Genomic DNA, 13,876 nt, shown 5'->3' with positions numbered 1-13,876 from the left:
AAAACATAAAAGGAAAATGAGCACCTGAAGGTGAAGAGTGCTGAGTGTTGCTTAGTGGGCCATATTTCAAAATCAGAAAGCCCAGTAAAGGGGCTTGCATGGACCAGTGATGAACCCAGGAACCCAGAATCAGGAATGCCCCGCAAGGACACGGAATAGGGTTAAAGGGCTTAAAGGACGGGGAAGATCACTGGCACTAGTTTTTTGAGTAAGTTCTAAAAGCTGTCCCCTCATGTTCAGGAAACTGATGAAAAATTATCTGTAACGTTTCCCAAGTCAAGGCTTTTCACACTGAATCTTGATCCCATATGAAAGCTTCCGCACTGTTAAATTCCACTTCTTACAAGATCAGCAGTATGACTTATTTTTTCCCCTCCACTAAGAACAAGGGACTGAATTATTGTTTCTAAAGAAAAATGAAAAGGGGACTATGGAAAGCTTTAATAATATGGGAAAAGCATCCAGAAAGGTAGGAAAACAGCACTGACTTACCTCATATACGGTAAGCTTGGCGTCTGTGTTAGCACTTTGTGCTCACATACGATACATGGATTATAAACTCTTGAGCGATTAAATCAGTAGATTTACCCTGAGCTATTCACGAGAGACTACCCCACACTGGCTACCTGGCCTTATTAGAAATAAATGACATAAGGTGGTTGACTTCACATGTACGCACAAACTAAACTGAGCTGGGGACGAGGAATTCCTGGAAGTGACACTTGCGCAGAATCCGCAAAGTGCCCAAGGAGATCGGTCCTGGCATTACACGCTGGCAATGGCTCAGCTCCTACCAGTCACTTCTCATTCACTGAAGTCAGGATCGTCTCCGGCCATAATTCTTCTAGACGCTAATCACACAATCGTTAGTTACACCTCCAAGCGACAGCGACAGGCGTAAAGCCTTTCCTAAAAATCAAAGAACTTCCAACTGTCCTTAATTGCACACTGATCTTTTCCTAGTTTCCTTAAACAATTCCCGCAAAGGCCTCATTAAGCTCGCATCTTAAGCATCCAGCTTAGTACCTTCTGGTTGGTTCTTCCTAACGAACCCACCCTGTCATGGGGGTGCCTTTTCTCAACATTTGCGATCACAATTGCCCCACCAGGACACAGCACGATGACAATAAGACACTCAACTCGGGATAATGGTTGAGCGCTAACAAGCTAAGAAGAATCACTAATAGCACTAGGAGCACACAGAAAAATGTAACCATTCCATAACCGACTGCAGGAGTCCACGCCCCCACCCCTCCCCTTCCCAGCACACATTGCAGTTACACCAGCATTTCTTTCAGGACTTTCTCCAGCCTGCAGAGACCCTCTGGGCTGCCCTCACAGCACTTCAAAATGATCACTCACCCTGCAAGTTTACTAGTGGAGGAAGATTGCATCCCCCTCCACGCTCACTCATTCTATACTGGGTCCCAGATTTCCCCAGGGGGGATCAAACTCCAGCCACCACAGCAATGACCTGCTTGATAATGAGCTGTCTCTAGTCTACCTGTCCTGAACCCCTCACTTCCCCGCTCTACTGTGAGGGCTTCCCGGGACCATCTCCTGAAGAAAGCGCTTGCCTTGGCAGCCTGGCCTCCATCTGTCCTGGGGGAACCCAAAACAAGATGTTAACTGCAGTTTTAATATAGGCCTGTTGATTCTTCGTAAAATATTCTGAAGACAATATAATTATAACGGAGCAGCACTGCACAGGGTTATGTTAAATGGGATGTGTAAAAGGTACACACAAAAAATCGGCATTATTAAAAAACTGCTTTTGTGGCTTGAAACAACAAAATTTAGTAATCCTATTCACAAATCTCCATATTAGAATAATATTTGTTTTCTGAAATCATTTTAAAATACAGTCCTTAATCCAAAGATTTCATTTTTTTTTAATCCAAGTTCATTGCTTAGCCTTCAGAATATCCCACATTTTTATGTTGGAAATTCCCCAAAGTGTCCTATTAAGGGGAAAAAAAAAGTCCCTTTAGCTCTGTGCCTGAAAATGCTTGCCTTCTGAATCCACAAGTTTAGCCTCTAAAAATGCACTTGTTCAAAATAAGCTGAGTAGGTCCTATTAGATAAAGGATGCTTTAAGATTTATCTTTCTTCTCCTGCCCTCATGAGTAAGAGAGATTTCATTAAAGTATTTTTTCATTTTGGAGCAAAGTTGTTATTTCATTCAGGTTGACTGCTGTGTCTTGATGCCCATTCCTGGTGGAATGTTAAGAGCTGGACGTGGCGGGGGGCAGTTGGCACAGGGTCTGAAAAGGATATTTCCCCCGTGCTGGGGCAGAGTCTGTCCCCAGTCCCAGCAATCATCCCCCAACACACACACACACACACAGCTGCCATGATAGTAGCAACAGTACTGTTGGGAGGAAGGCGAAAGCAAAGACTCATGTGTGTTCCTGTGATCAAGAACAGTTCCTGGGGGAAGGGATAGCTCAGGGGAAGAGCACGTGCCCAGCAAGCATGAGGTCCTGGGTTCAACCCCCAGTACCTCCACTAAAAATAAGTAAATAAGTGAAAACCCAATTACCTCCCCCCATATAAAAAATAAGGAAGAAATTTTTTTTTTAAAAAAGAACAGCTCCTGATGGTTCTGCAGGAGAAAAGAAGGGACTCTTTTAAAACATAGCTCCCTCAAGCCTCCTTTCCAAGGATCCCATTCATTCAGAGGCATCTATCTTCGAGTGTCGGTGACGTTCATGGGTAAGTTCCTCTATGCGACACTGATACAGACACACAAGTATAGGTGTCGCTTCCAGAAATCGGGGTCAGGCATGAAATCTCTATGGCAGCTCTTGCCGCAGCCACAAGGATGAATCTATATAAAACGCACTCAAGCTAATCCTGGGTAGATTTTTTACTTCAAGCCCTTTGAGTCACAACAGCTTACAACTAGCATAGATTAATATTGGAGGTAAAACCCCAGCCTCCGTTGTGTTTGCCAGCTATATTCTAAGCTTTTTTGACAGTTTATCATCAAAAAGGAAATAAATACACATTAAGACGCTCCGGTTTCACACTTTAGGTGCTTCCAACAAGCTATCCAATGACAGTAGGGCAATAAAAAAAATTCCAAGAGCAGATTGAGAACAGCTCCCCCAAAACGTAAAACCATAATGTTAATTCTGCTATACATTCGTATCAAAGCAATTCTTCCTCAGCACCTATAAAAGAATGTGAAAATAAGAATGCTTTTCAGTTCAAAAGTCACACACACCAAATCTAGTTCTTAAAATATTTAGCCATCTTCATCATTAGTGCCTTAAATTTAAGAAGCAATACTCAACTTAGAAGGTGCTCTGTAATTACTTCTTACCAGTAAATAAGATATTCTTAAAAACAAACAAGGTATCTCATTTTAAATTATGTCCTCTGGGACACTCTGAGATTCAAATTAGAGGTACAGAATTAATTGGAATTTAGACCTTTCACTTTGGCTCTGTTTTAGAAGAGATACAGTTTTCAGTATATTATTAACTATATGCACATATCCATATGATACATATGATTAGTTTTATACCAAAATGATGCTTTTCCTCCATGTTTCTTTTAAAGGTTAAAACACACACACACACGAAAGACACCATAAGACAGATCATTTTCACCACATATTGGAAAAAACGATTCACTCTGTAGGAATTATCATGTAGCATTTCCATCACAGAATTCTCTCAAACTGACACTGTCTAGACTAAGAGAGCTAAATCACGTAATTCCTTTATGGCCTGTCTTCACTGAGATGATGACTTACGAGTGTATTCCTTCTCAACATCTCAAGGACTAGGAATACGTTCTTACAAACATTCACAGCCCCTTCCTCAGTAATACTTGGCTCACTGCCTTGTTTAAAGTAGTTTTATTTATTTATTTATTTATTTATTTATTTATTTATTTATTTATTTATTTATTTATTATTAATTTGCTGAATAAATCCTGTAGCACAATTCATATGTGTACAGAGGAGAATAAATGAGCAAAATTCAGCTGAGATGGTCCTCAAACATGGGCTTTGCGGAGTTCAGAATCTGTAATGATGTTATAGCATTATGGGCTGGGTACAAAAAAAAATCAATGTCACAAGCTGCAGAGCAGTGCCAGGAAAGTAATTTTACTTTCAAATTAGAACTTGAAGGAACAACAAATATCACCGACGTCAGGAACAAGATGTTTTTCTTTTGCAAAAAGTACACTGTCGACCAAATTTTAATGGTATAAAAGTAAGCTACCTGAGAAATGAAATCAATACGTGATGTTAGGCAATTAGAATGAATTCACCCAGCCTTGCTTCCTCAGCTTTTCAGACTCAAAAACAATGGGACCAAATCTTTGAACTGACTGGTGAATTAAGGACTCTTAAGAGAACAGCTCTTTTGGAATATAAATGATACTGAGAATTAAAGGAGCTGAACAAATGATGAAGAAGATAAAGTCAGAAAAATTTTAATGGAAAATAATAAATATATGGGGCTATTCAGATTTGTTCTTTTGATAAATGGCCTTATTTGAGGAACTTGAAAATCAAAGGGAATCAGAATTTTTTTTTTTCAAAGGATATAAAAGAACTTTCCTGTTCCCAAAGTTCAAGTTGGCATTTCATGAGATTTCCCTCTTAGCAAACACAGTTTAAGATATGAGCCTAGCCATTAAGCAAAGAAATGCCTAAAAATAACTAAGTAAACTGGGGGTGAGGGGGGAGGACCAAGAATAGCTGTTACAAACATTCTAAGTATCCTTTCAGCAAGAGCCTAGGAAAGTGAGATTTAATTAAACAGAAAAAAGTTTAGTATTACCAATTAACATCCACCATCCAGAACATAGCATTCATCATTAACCCAATGAAGTTTCACAGAAACGACTTCCAGCATTACCTGTACACAGAAACCAACAAAACTTTTCATATAAAGACAGGGTTTCAACTGAAGTCGTAAACATACGAAAGATACTCTACAGTTATAGAAAACTTAAACTGCTTCCTAAGACTAAAATTAAAGACAAGCAAACAGGAAGGGACGGAAAATCACAACTAACAGATTAAATCTACAGTTTTTAAATCATCAAAGAACTGCAAAGTAGAGTCAATGATCTGAATACCTTTGTTGGAGCAGTATCCATGAAAAGCTATAGAAAAAAAGAGAAAGAGAGAGAAGGGCGTAAAACTTTCATATAAACTAGAGAATCCAGATGAGACGTATACATTCCAGTTAAATAAGCTTGTATTTAGGAAGTTAACATCAAATTTTTGAAACTGTTTTCCAAGGTCATCACTGCCTAATATGGTAGTCAGTACTTCCAGAAACTGACTAACCTTGGAAGCTAAAAATCAAAAAACGTAAAGAAACAATATTTGAAGACTAGTCAGCTCCTGATGCACTGCTTTCTCTGTCTCTAATAATACAATCTCTCCACTTTCCACCCACAACAACCCCTGCACCTACTTACCTCACTCATAAAGGTGCCTGTCCTAAGGGAGGACCAGCTTTGAAATATTCAGATAAACCAGTCTAGGGGGAGAGGACAGCTGGGTGGTGGAGTGCCTGCCTAGCATGCACAAGGTCCTGGGTTCAATCCCCAGTACCTCCACTTAAATAAATAAGCCTCATTACCTCCTCCACTTTAAAGAAAAAAAAAAAAAAAAAAAAAGTCAGATAAACCAGTCTATGCGTGTTTTTCATTTCCATGAAAATTGTAAAAGTAATTTTAATGTGAAAGACCTTTAATGACTTACTAAGATTAAAACTACTCTGTAAGAAAAAAAGTGCAGTATATTGTATATATGTATTTACATGCCATATAATGTACATGTGCAAACTGTAATAATTCTACCTAAGAAAACTGAAAAAGAAAAAAAATACTCTAGCTAGGATGGGAAGAAACAAAAATACTGGTTACTAAAATTTTTTCCCAGTGTAACAAAAAGAATAGATTTAAAGATATCATTTCTTATTTATGTCTGACTCCCACCCCTTTCAAATAAATCGGGTCTCTGGGCCACACGTTAAGGATCAGAAAGGCCTTTTGAAAGATTAAGTTCTTTTACCCAAAACAAATGACAGATGCCCTGTCTACCAGTAATATGCACCACCAGTATCAAAGCTTTTGGCTCTGTGAAATACTGTTTTAAAATGGATGAACTAGGGCACAGTCATGCTTCAAATTAACCACTCTGAAAGATTTATATATTATCAGTAAATAACAATATATTTGGTGGGTTTTTTTCTATAACCTTCTACCTGAGGCTCTCCCATGAGGCTTTTGCATTTTTATGAAGATTCCCCCCCATAAGCTTAGCTGCATTTTAATGGTAGCAAACTCTTCAATATAATAAAAATACGTAATAATTGCCTCAAAAATGAAGGAACAGCTTTGGTTTATTCTTCCTCTTAGAAGAGATCTTTAAAGAGAAACTGTAATGGGTTTTTTTTTCCCCAAGGCAGAAAAGATTTATCAATGCGGCGCCAAACCTCCTCCCTGTCCCTGGACCAATACTGAGCTAGCCTCATCTGGAGCCGCTCCTGCCCTGAACATCACTCTCAGAAGCAGAGACAGGAACACACTGCATTTTCACTGTGCTGATTCACGGAACCTTTTGTGCAAGTACACGTCTGAGGGAAATGTTTGCTTCTGAGCTTGAAGCGCTCCCACCACGATGACTGTCTCCGTGTGCCCTCGGTACCCCACCCCCGACCCCGCCCACTGCTGGCACACTTGGAATACTGGGGACCTCTGATGAAGCCCTGGCTGTCAGCGAGGCACCCAGCCAGGCACTTAACATGCATCCCCTTCATTTCATCCTCCCAACAACTCTGCGGGCTTTTTATGTTTCAACTGATGAGAGAATCCAAGCTCCAAAAGGTTACTGATAATCTGGCTGTGTTCAGTCCCCATGTGGAGAGCTATCCCTGGTGACCTCAAGCCTAATTAGCAGAATTAGCTCTTCAAAGACTCTACCATCAAAGATTTTCTTCCCCAAAGATTCAATCACGGTATGATTTCTCTACAGGCTAGTTCTCCTTCAGACCCTCCAAGTTTTACTTCCTTATTTAACACAGAAAATATAAACTCCATGAGAGCAGGGACTGTCTCCAACAGTGACCTATTTTTAGCACTTGAAGGGGGGCAAAAAAATGCCGGGTAAAGTAGGTATTCATTACACATTCATTGAAGGAACAAAATACCTGGAAAATTAGGGCTATGATGATGGCCAACTCTGGAAACAGCATAAGCTCTGAAGGACCTGAATTGTGTACTTAGTTTGCTCATTTTTCCACATTCACTAGGTAATTATCCATCTCTCTGAATTCAACTTTATAGACACTACTTATGGAACACCTACTATGACACCGTCTGGTAGCCAGAGTAGCACTGGACTCAATAAATCATTTATGTGTAACTGTGAAGCACCTTTTTCTGCCAGAAAGAATAAAAGGCAACTAATCATCACTCTCCCAAAAAGAAACTGCATCCAGTGGGTCAAAATCATTTATCTCCGGTCTTGTCTTCTTCAGAAGGAAAAATGGATGAGTGTGATATTTCTAGGTGATCTCTTGAAATTCTTTCAAAAAAACACGGGTCGTATCAATTCGGGGACCTCCAAAGACTAACTCAGAAAATTTCAAGAAATGTCACTGATAATGTACCAGTGCTTTCCCTCCATCCTAAAAATCCACAGTGTGGTTTCATTGCAGCTCTCCCTAATCCCAACAAGATTTGGGGCAATTCAAAGGCACAGCGCAGTTAACATGCACGGTCAACTCCTGGCGTTAGACCAGCTCTGTAACCTAGTTATTCCACCTGGCCTTCATCTTTCTGCCCAACCACTCTTTATATCCACTGAGGCAGCAACACTGAAAGCGTGTTCAGTTTAGACTTAAAGCAGATAACTAACATGATACCGTCAGAAGTACAGATGTTGAAGAATTAAGCAAGCGCATAAATCAAGAAAATAAATTCGCACTATGCTCAAGGGTAAGTACAGAACTAAGTCATAAGCAGGAAGAAAAATGAACATCACATTCTTTGATGAGTTTCAGTTACTGAAACTTAAGCTACTACATGAAACTCCTGAAGAAAAATGAATTTATTTCCCCCTTGAATCAATGCTCCAGCTTTAACAGTACTCCTTTTCTATCAGGAAAAATACACTTCTATCACTGCAAGCAATGAATATGCATGACTATTTTACATGGTAAGCATTCAATAAATACCTCTTGAATTAATGAATAAATTTTCCCTGACTACTGATGTCTAGTGTGAATTTTGAAAACCCTAAAAAGAAAGGGGGGTGGGTAGGAGCAGTGCTTTATCTGTTTAATTTTATTTGATGAGTAACCAATACACCATTAATCAATGCTTTTAACTATCAATCTTGACCTCAATTAGAGCTTCTCCAATAAAATTCTTTCCTGTTATAATATAGACACTCTTTAAACGGTAGAATATAATAGTAGACACTGAAAAAAATTTTTTTAATTTAAGACAAACCACCAAGAATCTTAAGCCAGCAGTTATTGCCAATTTCCTCTACTAGTTAGAAATTAAAAAAAATAAAAAAGCTGATGTTCTGTACCAACTATTAAATCCGGTAAATTACCAAACACAAAGATTATGCAGTACTGTTATGGCCTTCAAAATTATTTTCCTATATTAATAAAGAGGAAAGGAAAATGTACACTCGCTGTCACTTATGGAGGGCCCAATTTCAGGCATAGGATTAGAGAGACCAAAAAGATTCAGACTTCTGACTACAAGGAGGTTCATAGGAAAATCAAAAACCTGACTGTGCCCAACATTTTTTCCCTTGGTGGGTATTGTCTCATCTTGACATCTAGTTCCAAATCCAACTGAAAAACCCTCCTCAGCTTCCTTCTCCCCTTTGCTTCCTAACAACTCATTCTAATCTTATCTTTACTCAGTATCTCTCTAGCATTCATGCCTACAGTTTATGCTGTATTTATGACCTTTCTTTCACATGGTGCACCGGAATTGCACCAGGAATACAGCTGAGATGAAAATCCACGTCACTGCATGTGGCAGGAACCGAACGGATGGTCAATGAGAGATTGATAGGGTCTGCAGAGGAATAAAACCTGGGTCAGTCAGCTCCTAGTAAGACTGATGTCCATTACATTGGGGTGGTGGGCTGGACAGTAGTGACCACGTAATAAAGGATTACGGGGACAAAAGTAGGAATTAAGTATCCTATGTTAAATGTACACAAATGAAGTACCCTGGAATCTGTGGGAATTCAATGTACAGATAAAACAGACTGCAGTAAAAATATCAAGGGACCAGAGTTACATTTAAAAAAAAAGTAATGTATTTAAAGGCAGAGTGTAGAGGGGGGAGGATACAGCTCAGTGGTAGAGCGCATGCCTAGTATGCATGAGGTCCTGGGTTCAATCCCCAGTACCTCCATTAAAATAAATAAACCTAATTACCTCTTCCCCAGGAACAACAACAACAAAAAACTTTAAAAAAATACTAAAATAAATAAAAGCGGAGTGGGCAGAAATCATAACACGCATTAATGTTTACAATCCAACCCCACTGGGACAGCATCTTCGCAATCCTACAGGTGTTGGGGAGGATAAGGACTAACTGGTACATTGCTAGTAAGAAGGCAGGTGGCACATCAGCTTAGGAAAAAAGGCTGGCTGTTCATGGAGTTACCACATGACCCAGCAATTCCACTCCGAGGTATATACCCAAAGGACCTGAAAACATAGGGCCACGCAAAAACTTGTCCGTGTATGTTCACGGCAGCATTATTCACAGCTGTCAAAAAAAACTCCGTTCATAAGTGAATAAACCCATGTACGCTTTGGCCTGGGCTTCAACTTTATCTCCAGATACAGTCACACATGTTGAGAGACATGTACACTGATGCCACTACAGCCATTTGCAGCAGGGACTGGAAAACACCCAAATATCCGTTTATTTATCATCATTAAATAAATCACAGTTCAGCCACACAGTGCAACAACATGCAGCCATTAAAAAGATGACCGCTCTTGCCGGTTGGGCACAATTTGCAGAAACCTGACTATGAGTAGAAAACTGAAGGGAAAAAAAATATTACCAGGAGGGACTAACTATATCTATATATCTACTTCGCTAATGTTTGACCTTTTTAATGTGCATGCACTGCTTTTAGGAAGTAATGACTGAGGGAAAAACAAGTTGGGAAGGACAGGACCAGGTTGTCATTTGCTGAGGATGAGGCCTCAAGCCTTCCCTCCAAGCCCAATAAAAAGTAATCCCCACCCTGCAACCAAAGTTCCTTCGTCGTATATATCACACCAAAACAAACTGATTTAGTATCATTTTTCCAGGAAGCCAAGACTGTCACTAAGGGACATCTGGAGAAATCCCAGGGGAAACTGATTTCCTTAACTCCCCTGGAGTGATCTTACACTGAGGCTGGACCCTTCCATCATCTGGGCTTGTAATCCAGACCAGAGTATTTTGATTTTATATGCTGCGCCAACTCTTTCTTCAATATTCTGCTTGGTGATACATTCTAAAGTTAATTCATTGATCACTGCCTCAGGAAAACCAGCCACACTGCATTTTTTTTCTCCTTGAAGGAGAAGGAAGATTTACTCCAATGACACTGCTGTCAGAAAGTTCCTTTTTGATTTGAGACAACTGTCTTCAATAGGAGCCTGTCTAAACAAGTCATAAAACATATACATTATAAATCCACAGATAACATTTTATGGTTTTATACTTTGAAACCATACTTATTTTGGCCTAAGCAGTAATCAAAACCAAATGAAGCAGTTCTGCATGTACTACTTACAGAACAATCGTTCTGCTAAGAAATATTGTGAAGAAAAACAAAGTGCAAAACACGTTGTATGCTACCGTGCTTGGGTATGGTAGAGAATGTATACGTGTATCCACGCCGTCAATTTCTGGAAGGATTCACAAGAAATGTTACCTCTGGGGAAAGACACCTGGTGCTTAAGACCAGTTTTTCCGCTATATACTCCTGTTTACCTTTGGAATTAAGAATTCTGTACCAAGTAAGTGTGTTATTTGCCCTAAAATTAAATGCGATTAAACAAGACCCTTTGAAGAGGTATACATAACAAAGATATGAGGGCTGTGGGTCCCTTACGCGTGACCCTCCTTTGTGGGGCCATCTCCCTGGGAGTGGACACCGTGGTGGGTGGTCTTGGCCTCAGCAGATGGCTGCACCTCCTACAGCGCCACGTGCCACGATGGACCCAGGCAGGTGCCAGCCGGAGACAGGTACTTAAGGCAACCCCTGCCTGCCTGCCTCCCTCCTCCGTTGGCATCCACTCAACGCCAAGAAACCTTCTGCTCCACTCAGCTCTCTGTAAAATGGACCCTAGTGTCCAACTGTCCATCAACCTAGAAAATAATTTCTACTAAATTTGTGTTCGTCTGAACACTTCCTAAATTCATGTCCTGACCACTCCAGCTCACCTGGTTTATCAAAGGCTAAGGGCGGGGAACAGTTTATGAAAATCCCACACACCGAGGTTTACACACTCCGCAACACAGGAAACAGGCTGCAAAAATCCCTCAAAACTGTAGACTGTTTACAAAGCGTTTCCAATACATCATCACATTTAATGCCTTCACACGCTTCGGTGTCAATCCTGGGAACCCCGACAGCTCTCAAATTGGATTTATTAAATCTTCGAGAACTGCAGAGTCAGCAGTAGTAATCGAGCAGCTATCAAACGGCTGCTTTTCTACCTGCGATTTCTCAAAAGTGACAACTCTCCGCAGTCAGCATGCTAACTGGTTCAAAAGCCATCAACGTGACACATTCCTTGCTGAAGCTCGGCAGGGGACTCAGCCGATGAGGGCTGGGGTGTGCTCGTGCGCGCGCTGGGGACGGCGCGAGGGCAGCGAGGGCCAGGGCAAGGACCTGGCTCCCGTGCGCGGCCGGGAACGCCGCCCCGGGTGGGAGGGACTCCATTTCCCACAGAGCAGCGGAGGTTTGGCAGACGCCAAACAAACAGGGCAGCTCCCAAGCCGGCGTGTTCAGCGCGCTCGGGGAATCCTCTGGGGGTGACTCGGAGGCTCAGACTCCGGTAAGGGCCAACTGAGCTTGCAACGCGGGAGGCGGTATCACCTTGAATCTAGGAAAAGCCCGAGGCGCCGAGCTGACGCCAGCAATTTAGAAAGGTGACCCTCGGGCCATCTTGCCGGGGTAGGAGGGTACAAAATGGATAAAGTTACAGCTCGCGACAAACGCAGATGGAAACTCGGGGTAGGGGGACGCTCCCAGAAAGCCCGGCTCCTGAAGGGGGGTGTGGCCGGCTGGGGCTGTTATGGGGGTTGGGGGTGGAGGCGTGTCAGCCGGGCCCGGGAGGCGCCTCTGCGCCTGGGTGGGTGGGCTAGGACCCCCGCGCCGGGTGCCGCGTGTCCCGGAGCCCCGCCATACGCTCGCTCGCCGGCTCACCGGTGATGTCCAGGTACAGGTCGTCCCGCCGGTCCAGGTGGTGCAGTTCCTGCGACGTGGAGCTGCGGCTCTTCTTCACTCCCGGCGAGGACAGCGAGCACCGCCGCGAGCAGGGGGGCGCGGCGGCCCAGCTCGGCCGCCGCTCGCTCTTCCGCTTCATGGAGGCGGCCGCGGCCCGTCAGGGGGCCACGACCATGGCCCCGCGCGCCCGCTGGCCCGCCGAAGCCCCCGCCAGCCCCGCGCGCGGGCGCTCGGGGCGGCGGGCGCGGAGCGGCGCTGCGGCGGCGACGGCGCGCGCTGGCGGAGCCCGGCGGGGGGTGGCCGCGCAGGAGCCGGAGGAGGGGCCGGGCCCACCGCGCCTGCCCCGCTTCCTCCTGCGGCCGCCTGGGGACCCGCGCCGAAGCCCTGGCTACAGCGCCTCCTGCCGCTGCCCGCGCCCCCCAGCCCGCCCCCAGGTGCCCGCAGCCCGCTGGCGCAGCCGAGGCGCCGGTGCTGCCGCCGGCGGCTGGGGCTGCCCGGGGTAACGGCGCGGGCCCACCGCGGCCGCGGACGCTGCTGCCGAGGCGCCCGAGCACAGCGGGCCGCGGCTCCCGGGGACCCCAGGAGGGCTGTTCCGTGGAGCTTCATTCACAAAAAAGGGCCCACAACCCTCCTCGGGGCCCGCAGACTGAGGCCTTTCATTGGTCAGTGAGGCGTGACGTCACGGACACGGGGCCTTTCTACAGGCAGGTAGCCGGTGACGCCATAAAGAAAAGTCTGAGTGATTCCGCCAATCAAAGATAAAAAGTGTGCTCGCGACCCTCCGCCAGTCCCCCAACTTTTCTGTTTCTTCTGTGTTTCCGGAGTTCCCAACTTCCTTTAGTGAGTCACCAAAGCTTTACACAACTCTAGCCCAGTAACTTAACTCCAGTTCTTTGGCATGTATATTTTTTGAAGTGTTCATTTGTTTTCCGTGTAATTGCGCCAAGTGGAAGGGACTCTTTCTATGGCTTGCTGGCTTGTAAAGGGTATGGATCTATTAAATTGTCCGCTCTTAGACAGACTTAAGATGGAGTTGAGTTCAGAAGTTACAAACTATGTGAATCAGCTACGCATTTTTTATCGCCCTATGCCCTGGAGTCAGACCAAGCAAGGGCTTCTTAAGGAGTCGATAAAACTATCACGGAAACACGACATACCGTAACGGTTTGCACCTCAAAGTTCGTCATTTCGCAATCAGTACCCAAATTGACTCAGCAATTTTATAAACTAGCTGCTTTATTTTTCCTACCTAAGATACCGACAGGTCCAGTTATTGAAGCATCGAGCAAGTGGCGAATTTAATCCTTTAACTTTTAGCTTGCAAACTATATAATCATATCCCCCCTTTTTTTCCTACTGGATTAAAATAATGCCTGATCTTTCTAGAACTTAACCAAAACT

The 13,876-nt window shown here is 43.4% G+C and overlaps 1 protein-coding gene and 1 non-coding gene across 6 annotated transcripts in view; one reads left to right on the top strand and one right to left on the bottom strand.

Moving 5' to 3' along the window:
- CDC14B (cell division cycle 14B) overlaps positions 1 to 12,732 on the bottom strand; it is a 97,094-nt gene extending 84,362 nt beyond the window's left edge. For 2 of the 5 annotated variants that reach the window (XM_074363032.1, XM_074363037.1), the window contains exon 1: positions 12,455 to 12,729. In XM_074363032.1, coding sequence (XP_074219133.1) covers positions 12,455 to 12,614 — 160 coding nt within the window. In that variant the 5' untranslated portion in view covers positions 12,615 to 12,729. Of the gene's footprint in view, positions 1 to 12,454 lie in introns of all 5 variants that reach the window. The other 3 variants (XM_074363039.1, XM_074363035.1, XM_074363033.1) reach the window with 3 other exon arrangements.
- TRNAT-AGU (transfer RNA threonine (anticodon AGU)) lies at positions 9,354 to 9,426 on the top strand. The gene has a single exon. It is a non-coding gene; the product is annotated as a tRNA-Thr (tRNA).
- Positions 12,733 to 13,876: the final 1,144 nt, after the last annotated feature.

This window comes from Camelus bactrianus, chromosome 4, assembly GCF_048773025.1.
Source record: "Camelus bactrianus isolate YW-2024 breed Bactrian camel chromosome 4, ASM4877302v1, whole genome shotgun sequence".
NCBI lineage: Eukaryota > Metazoa > Chordata > Mammalia > Artiodactyla > Camelidae > Camelus > Camelus bactrianus.
The sequence above is the reverse complement of the archived record's forward strand: the minus strand, read 5'-3'. Positions and strand labels throughout refer to the sequence as shown.